The following is an 8,192-nucleotide window of genomic DNA, read 5'->3' as shown; positions in this document are numbered from 1 at the left end:
AATTTGGACATTTTCACTTTGGGGTGTACTCACTTTTGTGGCCAGTGGTTTAGACATTAATGGCTGTGTGTTGAGTTATTTTGAGGGGACAGCAAATTTACACTGTTATACAAGCTGTAAACTCACTACTTTCCATTGTAGCAAAGTGTCATTTCTTCAGTGTTGTCACATGAAAAGATATAATAAAATATTTACAAAAATGTGAGGGGTGTACTCACTTCTGTGAGATACTGTATATATACAATATATGACTGATATTGTACAATTTAAAGAAAACTTCATTTTTGCATTTATATTTAAAATATTACACACTACCATTAAAATTTTAAAAGAAATGAATACTATTATTAAGCAAATTAATTACAAGTGCTGCTTTATATGTATTGGCATTTTTTTTTTATTTTTTTTTTCGTTGTATGATAAATATGTGAAGGTGGGTGCATTTTTGCATTTATATTTTTCATTTTATGATTTTTTAAATTATTATATTTCCTTTTAATTAGATTATAGAAATATTTAAAATGTACACTGTCCTTAAAGTTTGCGGTCAGTAAGATTTTTTTAATGAAATGATTACTTTTATTCAGCAAATGTACATTAAATTATTTAAAAGTGACAACAGAGAGACATAATATTATAAAAGATTTGTTTTAATTAAATGCTGTTCTTTTGACATTTCTATTCATAAAATAATTCTGAAAAACTCTCACAGTTTCCACAAACATATTAAGCTTACATCTCACGATATATATATATAAAAAACTGCCCTCTTAAATTGTAATATTTCACAATATGGCTGTTTTTACTGTATTTTTTTTAAATAAATGAGCATAAGTGACTTTAAAAAAAAATAAAATAAAAATAGTCTTACCAACCCCAAGTTTTTGAATGGTAGTGTATAAATATTACAAATATTTGAAAACAATATTTTTGTTATCATTATACAATAATAATAAGATCATATTCTCAAATGTCAAATATTAGCCAATTAATCAGTCTCACCAATATATCAGTCCATTACTAGTACAAACTATTTTCTGCACTAATTCACCACTATTCATTTCTTTTCAATTGCGGCTCAGCTTCAACCGTATCGACATTCCTCCATACGAGAGCTACGATAAACTCTACGACAAACTGCTGACGGCCATCGAGGAGACCTGCGGCTTCGCTGTGGAATGATCGTCCGCCGCCGGCGCTCGCAGAGGAACCTTTCTCCAGGCGGGACAGACCTGTCAGTCAGCCGGCAGATGTGTGGGCCTCACGAGGAGCTCAGACGGAAAGGCTGAGGAAGGGTGGATTATCCCGCAGCACTCGACGCCTGATGCTGCTATACAGATCTTTCTGCATTATTTGAAAAGAAGAGAAGAAAACAACGTATCTTTTCAGCTGCTAGTAACTCTTGTACTTACTATTTTGGAACCTCCCCTTCCTCTTTTTTTTGTTTTTTTTTATAAAAAGTCCATAAGATGATTTTTAGCATTAAGACAACATATTAACAGTATTTCGTGTAGCATTTTCACAGACTATAGACTTTAGGAGAGGCCGAACTTTAGCGGGGCACACAGAACAAGAGCGTTCAGGCATAAGCTAACGCAGAAGCACTACTGTCCTTACCGAAGACTAGACGAGAGGAAGAAGCCAATGTCAACTAAAGACTAAGTTTGTCATTTGGAACTTGCAAAGGGTGCTAATCTTCGGCCCACTTGGACTTCAGCAAGCCGCGAGATGAATTTCCTTTCGATCAAGGAACTGGGCTCCACTGGCCTCTTCTGGGCTTGCCCTACACCAGACGCCATCTTGACTGCTCCATTCCTCAAGACTGGTGTCATCCGCAGACTGATTTATAAGCCTGTTGAACGTGAACGAACGAATACATGAATTCTTAGGTAGGTAGGTAGTCTAGCTTTATTTTTTTACGGCGTGAGAGGACGAGGTAAAAAGAATAAAATTATACAGATATAATATATTGGCATCGTCACAGGAACCGTTGCCGATGTTTCCAGAGCAGAAAATGAAGTTGTGCCCATTGAAAAGGCATCAGTGAGGTTGGCATTGGCTTGCTTTGAATGTTCAAATTCCATCTTTTTTTTTTTTTTTGTAAGTAAACTTGTGAAGAAAAACATTTTAATATGTTGCATTATTGGTGTCAACTTTTTGGTAAACTGTATTCTTATTTGTCTCCGATGTCAATCGAACCCTTTAAAAGATTTAAATATGATGCATATGTATGAGCATGTTAATGAGATGTGAAGTGTCTTCCATTTCATACCTTCTCATTATATTTCATAAAAGAAGAAATGTAACCGTTTACCCCTCATGGAAATCAAGGGAGAGTAGTGTCCGTATTCTTATTTTTGTAATTTATTATTAACCCATTGTAGTACCAATTTACTGAACATTTTTACCATGAAAAATGTCACTGGCCTTCAGTGAGCATTACAGACGAACTGCAAGAATCACTGTACTAAAGAACAAGAAACAATTCTGTCTTTTATAGAAATACATCAGCTTTAGGGGTAAATCTAGCAGAAAACAACAAAAGCATGTCTGATGTGCTCTTTGTAAGCCTCTGAAATGCACATCTTGAAAACCTGTTCCTTCAAGATTATTAAAAGAAACTGCATAAATAAACACATGCGGTTTTATATAATATATATATATATATATATATATTGAATGTTTCTGAGATGCTGTCTGTCTATAGCAATCCTCTATGACCATGGACTGTTGTTAAGAGTTTGCATACGCTGAATATGAGCTATACATCTTTTGTTATTTTTTTTTAATAAATTTGAGTGTGAAAGGTCGTGAAAAAAAATAAAATAAAAAAAAGTCCTTTGGACAGATAGTTATAGAATATTGTTCATATATGTGGGTCACTGACTGTCATTTATCTTTAATTTAATTAGATTTGAAAGAAAAAAATACATTTTGCACACACACACTATATAATGGCTGTATATAATAGGCAAAAAATATATATTTACCAAACTCTTTATGGACTGAATGATTATATATTTCATTTAAATCTGGTGCACACACAGATCTCTTCGTCTTCTCTTAACATTTTTTTATTTGTATAGTTAAACAGACCTCCATATGGAGTGGGTCGTTCCTTTACAGCATGATTTACTAGCAACACTTTTTAACTTAAATAGCTGACCAGTGCAATTTGCTAAATGTAACACACACTCATTTTTTTTTGTAAGAGTGTTTTATTTTTGTGTGTAATTAGATCTGATTAAACGTGCCTTCCTGATGGGATCACTGTGGCCGCCTGCTTCTGTATGACTGTGTCCAAATAATCCATGAAATATATGGTTTTAATGTTTTTCATTGACATATCAACCAACCATTTCAGTAATCGAGTTAAAGAGGGGAGAATTTCTATCACTGATTCTGTGTGTAAATGGGTTACATCCTTGATGCATTGTGTATTTACCATATTATTTTAAATGCAGCGAGAATGATTGCAAACTTGATTGCAAATACTAGGCATTAGGTTCAATAGTGTGGCAAGAGTATCGCAGTGCTTCACAATCCCTTTGTGACACCAAGGTGGGCTGTTAAGCAGCATCTTGGTACAAAGAGGGCAGATGACCCTATTAGAATAAGAAAGAGTTTGACCTCTCTCTTGAAAACTGGGGGGAGGTGAAAATATTCCCCTTTTGACAAGTTTCAGACTCAATTTGACCAAATCTAAAGACAACATGGTAACATTAGCCATTTACACAAGGTAATGGAACCCAAAATCAAATGACTGCCAATAGAGTGCTGGTTTACTACATATAAGTGTACTCCATTACTTAAATTACAACATGCTTCGTTTTTTAACTTTCTACACATTTTGTAATAATACTCGAGTCATCAAAACATGAAAAGTGTTTAGAGACCAAGAAAGCTTAAACATGAGAGATCTATTGTATATTTGAACTTTTTCTTTGTGTGTGTGTGTGTGTATATATATATATATATATATATATATAAAATTATTATTATTATTAATTATTATATATATATATACACACACACGCACACACATTTAAATTAATTCAGGAAAAAGGAAACATTCATAGGCCAAATCTGTATTTGTCCACAAAACCAAAAAAAAAAGAGCCGTTGAGTTTGTTGTCCCAAAACCTTGAATTGAATTAGCATTTTCAAACCATTGGAGTTTCTCATAGCTTTCTAAAATAACAATTTTGCGTTTATAAATAAGATGAATGTATAAATAAATGTGGTTATGCCTTAAAGAGACTTTTACAGGGTTTAAAAGGTTTTTGAAGCTCCAGATCCAATTAAATGCAAAGTTTTGCATTGTTATAAAATATTTACTACTGTTTACTAATGCAAAAAAAATAAAAAGTGCGATCATACTGCCTTTTCTCGGGGGACATCATCTACCATGGTATTCTTTTCAGTTCCATGTAAATACAATGAGATAGAAATATGTAAATAACGTATTACCATCTGTTACCACTATGTTATCATAGTAGCCTCACGATATTTTGTAAGAATTCAACAAGTAACCATTAATCCCCAAATGCGCATGCTCGGCGACGAGGACGCGCGCGGCGCCGTACGTCAGAAAGACGTCAACGATTTTCCGGAAGTGACTTCGTGTTCCTATAAAACCCGGCGAGTTCACGCTGTGAGCGGCGTTCACGAGCACCATCACTGCGCGGTACTGGAGGGAAAAAAGCGTCCGATTATTTAAATTTTAATTTATAATCTCAGATTACAATATGCCTGGATATTCAGACAGAGACCGCGGTCGTGACAGAGGGTAAGATGGGTTGTTGTGTTTTCGATGAAACATTTGTGATAATTTAAAATATTAATCGACGCGAATTTCGTAATTATGTGGCCGTTGATCGATTGTTTTCACGGATGGATCAAATCATTTCACCATCGTTTTTGTTGTGTGGTTGAATCCAATCGGGCGTATTAGGCGGAAGAGTAGGTAACGTTAACGTTAACGTTACGTATCCGTTTACACGACAGAAATCACGACAGAAAAAGAGTTTCTGTTATTTCAACGTGTAAAATGCATCGTAAATGTCGAAAAAAGCATGTTTAATTGCAATTCAACATAAATATCGTGGATTTATATCGTTTTAAGGCCTCGTCGGACCATGTGACCGTGATGTTGTAAAATGCCGGCCGGTTTTTTTCCTCTTTGTCTCCTGTCGGTAGGAAATAAAATGGCAGCGACGTTAAAACGTGGCGCAGACAAGAACTCACGATGTGAATCGAAACCTGAGCTTTTGTCATATATTATTCGGGCCTTTTAAGTTTTGCTTAACTGACCTTTTGTTGTTTTGTTTGAGGATAGGTACAAAAGTACGTGTTCCGATTATTTATTTATACATGCATACATACGTGTTATCATGGTATACCATATAATATGCGACACAGCTGTATGGTGTGTAAGTTATATCTAAAGTGTCATGACAATGCCATCTGACACGTTACTGTACTATGTTGCTGCCATCTTTTTGGTTTGGTAGTGTACTACACATAACCACTTAGTTTTTTGGGGGGTTTACCAAAACACGAAAATGATGTGAACCACACTTGAAGTGCCATATTAGTACCATGGCACTGCAGATAGATATTCTATGGTACTTTTGATCTGTATACACCGATGAGCTGGCCAATTAATTTGTCATTGAGCCTCAACTGTTCTAAAATGTCTCCTTTTTCTACTAATAGTTACAGCAGTGGTCCTCCACGTTTTGGAGGCAGCAGAGGAGGACCTCCTCCGGGCAAGAAGTTTGGGAATCCTGGTGATCGTCTGCGGAAAAAGCACTGGAACCTGGACGAGCTCCCCAAATTTGAGAAGAACTTCTACCAGGAGCATCCTGAAGTTTCTCGGAGGTCAACTGTAAGTAAATTCGCAATGCAGTTGTGTGTGCATGTGGTGTTTGTTTTTTTTGCTTGTCTTTTAGAGTTTTTAAAGATGTGATGTCTTTTGTATTACAGCAAGATGTTGAACACTACAGAAGAACCAAGGAGATCACAGTGAAGGGTCGAGACTCTCCCAAACCCATTGTTAAGTTCCATGAAGCAAACTTTCCAAGTAAGTTCATACGTTTTAAAATTTTGAATATAGAGTTTTGCGAGGTTAAACTAACCGTTTGTTCTGTTTTGTAGACTATGTGATGGATGTGATCGGTAAACAGAACTGGACTGATCCAACTCCTATCCAGGCTCAGGGGTGGCCAGTTGCACTGAGTGGCAAAGATATGGTTGGCATTGCACAGACCGGCTCTGGAAAAACACTCTCGGTATGATGCTTTTAAACCATCCTGATACAAATTATCTGGCTTTGACTCATTTGAACTGGTTATAATGAATCTCCTCTTTCTACAGTATCTGCTTCCTGGTATTGTTCACATAAACCACCAACCATTCCTGGAGCGTGGCGACGGTCCCATTGTAAGTTCAGCAACCTGTCAAGTATAAGTTTCAATCGGTCTTAAAGTCAGTGTTTTAATCAGATGTTTTTATCGCTTTAGTGCTTGGTGTTGGCTCCCACCCGTGAATTGGCGCAGCAGGTCCAGCAGGTGGCGGCAGAGTACGGCAAAGCTTCTCGTCTCAAGTCCACCTGCATTTACGGAGGCGCTCCCAAAGGACCACAGATCCGGGACCTGGAAAGGGGTACGAGTGGAACAGAGCTTGAATCTCTTTGGAGTGCTTTTATAGTGGGTGGTAAATGTCTAACTTTTCCATTGTTGTTGTCAGGTGTCGAGATCTGTATCGCCACACCCGGAAGACTTATCGATTTCCTTGAAGTTGGAAAGACAAATCTGCGCAGATGCACGTATCTTGTGCTTGACGAAGCTGACCGGATGCTTGACATGGGATTTGAACCTCAGATTCGAAAAATCGTGGACCAAATTAGAGTACGCATTGTTTTAGATGACTTAAGCAACTCGTATCGGCTGCTTATTTCAAAAGATGTTAACTTTTTTTTAATCAATTTTCTCCTGTAGCCAGACCGACAGACTCTTATGTGGAGTGCTACGTGGCCCAAAGAGGTGAGGCAGCTGGCTGAGGACTTCCTGAAGGACTATGTACAGATCAACGTCGGTGCTCTGCAGCTCAGCGCCAACCACAACATCCTACAGATTGTCGACGTTTGCAATGATGGCGAAAAGGAAGACAAGTGAGTGCTGGGAACATTGAAAGTTTGGTTTTGATGGTTGTGAGAGGGAATGCGTGACGACAAACCTGTAGAAGGAGAACAAGACCATTATTTTTGTGGAGACCAAGAGAAGGTGTGACGATCTCACCAGGAGGATGCGTAGGGATGGGTAAGATGACCTACTTTGCTTCGCTGTGTCATGATTGCTTTGTTTGCGTCTGAAATGGAGGCATTTCATTGGCTTTTCCTGTTGCAGGTGGCCAGCAATGGGCATCCATGGAGACAAGAGTCAGCAGGAAAGAGACTGGGTGCTCAATGGTATGTGTTCGCCTTGAAGGTCTTAGCTCATCGATGCCGGTTTGGTTAATTCGCACAATTTGACTCTTTCCTACCTCAACAGAATTCAAATACGGCAAAGCGCCCATCCTCATTGCCACAGATGTTGCCTCCAGAGGACTAGGTTTGTTATTCCTTCTTAATCTGTCCTTTATCACTTCATATTGTGTTTACTATACTATACAGTTCTGCCGTTTCCTTTTAACTGCTGTGCCTTTCTGAGCCCCTCTCACCTGAAGGTGGAGTCTTGGAGGCAGGACCTTGGCATGACGCGTCCAGGTTCACCAGGAGGGGGTAAGGAGCTCCTCTGTGGAGTTCTACTTGTCTGCCAGCCAATCAAATTGCATTCAGAGGTGTTCGGAGCTCTGTGATTGGGGTGTAATCCAAGGGGCGGCATACCACGGAGGAGTGCGGTGCCGTTGAGTGGTTGCACTTGCGTCCTGCTCTTGTGCAACAGCTTGACCTGTTGAACTTTTAAGTTTAAGGACTGGGAGTTTTCTCCAAAGGAAGTGTGCTTTATGAAAATTTAGGCGGTTTTCCCGTCGAGAGCAGTTGCTTTAATCTACATGCCTCCATACTGAATGCGATTACCCGGCTGGTCGATGTGTGCCCTCCTTTTGCTGGCTTCAGTCATGTCGAGTCCTGCCAAAGAGAGTCATATTTCTTTCGAGTGAGTACCGGTTGGTTGGAAATCTTGCGTCAG

General features: G+C 38.2%; 2 protein-coding genes across 7 annotated transcripts in view; both read left to right on the top strand.

Moving 5' to 3' along the window:
- The window catches only part of LOC107723598 (E3 ubiquitin-protein ligase SMURF2-like), a 65,859-nt gene extending 62,455 nt beyond the window's left edge, over positions 1 to 3,404 (top strand). For all 4 annotated transcript variants that reach the window (XM_016532299.1, XM_016532298.1, XM_016532297.1 and 1 more), the window contains one exon: positions 1,083 to 3,404. In XM_016532299.1, coding sequence (XP_016387785.1) covers positions 1,083 to 1,182 — 100 coding nt within the window. In that variant the 3' untranslated portion in view covers positions 1,183 to 3,404. The remainder of the gene's footprint in view (positions 1 to 1,082) is intronic.
- Positions 3,405 to 4,643: 1,239 nt separating this feature from the next.
- LOC107723600 (probable ATP-dependent RNA helicase DDX5) overlaps positions 4,644 to 8,192 on the top strand; it is a 6,082-nt gene continuing 2,533 nt past the window's right edge. The window contains exons 1-8 of one of the 3 annotated variants that reach the window (XM_016532304.1): positions 4,644 to 4,789; positions 5,716 to 5,890; positions 5,989 to 6,085; positions 6,160 to 6,293; positions 6,379 to 6,444; positions 6,525 to 6,666; positions 6,751 to 6,911; positions 7,002 to 7,174. In XM_016532304.1, coding sequence (XP_016387790.1) covers positions 4,749 to 4,789; positions 5,716 to 5,890; positions 5,989 to 6,085; positions 6,160 to 6,293; positions 6,379 to 6,444; positions 6,525 to 6,666; positions 6,751 to 6,911; positions 7,002 to 7,174 — 989 coding nt within the window. In that variant the 5' untranslated portion in view covers positions 4,644 to 4,748. The remainder of the gene's footprint in view (positions 4,790 to 5,715; positions 5,891 to 5,988; positions 6,086 to 6,159; positions 6,294 to 6,378; positions 6,445 to 6,524; positions 6,667 to 6,750; positions 6,912 to 7,001; positions 7,175 to 8,192) is intronic. The other 2 variants (XM_016532301.1, XM_016532302.1) reach the window with 2 other exon arrangements.

The sequence above is a fragment of the Sinocyclocheilus rhinocerous genome, unplaced genomic scaffold, assembly GCF_001515625.1.
Source record: "Sinocyclocheilus rhinocerous isolate Xijiao unplaced genomic scaffold, SAMN03320098_v1.1 scaffold154, whole genome shotgun sequence".
In the NCBI taxonomy this organism is placed as follows: domain Eukaryota; kingdom Metazoa; phylum Chordata; class Actinopteri; order Cypriniformes; family Cyprinidae; genus Sinocyclocheilus; species Sinocyclocheilus rhinocerous.
Note: the sequence above shows the minus strand (reverse complement) of the source record. Positions and strands in the feature narration are given on the sequence as shown.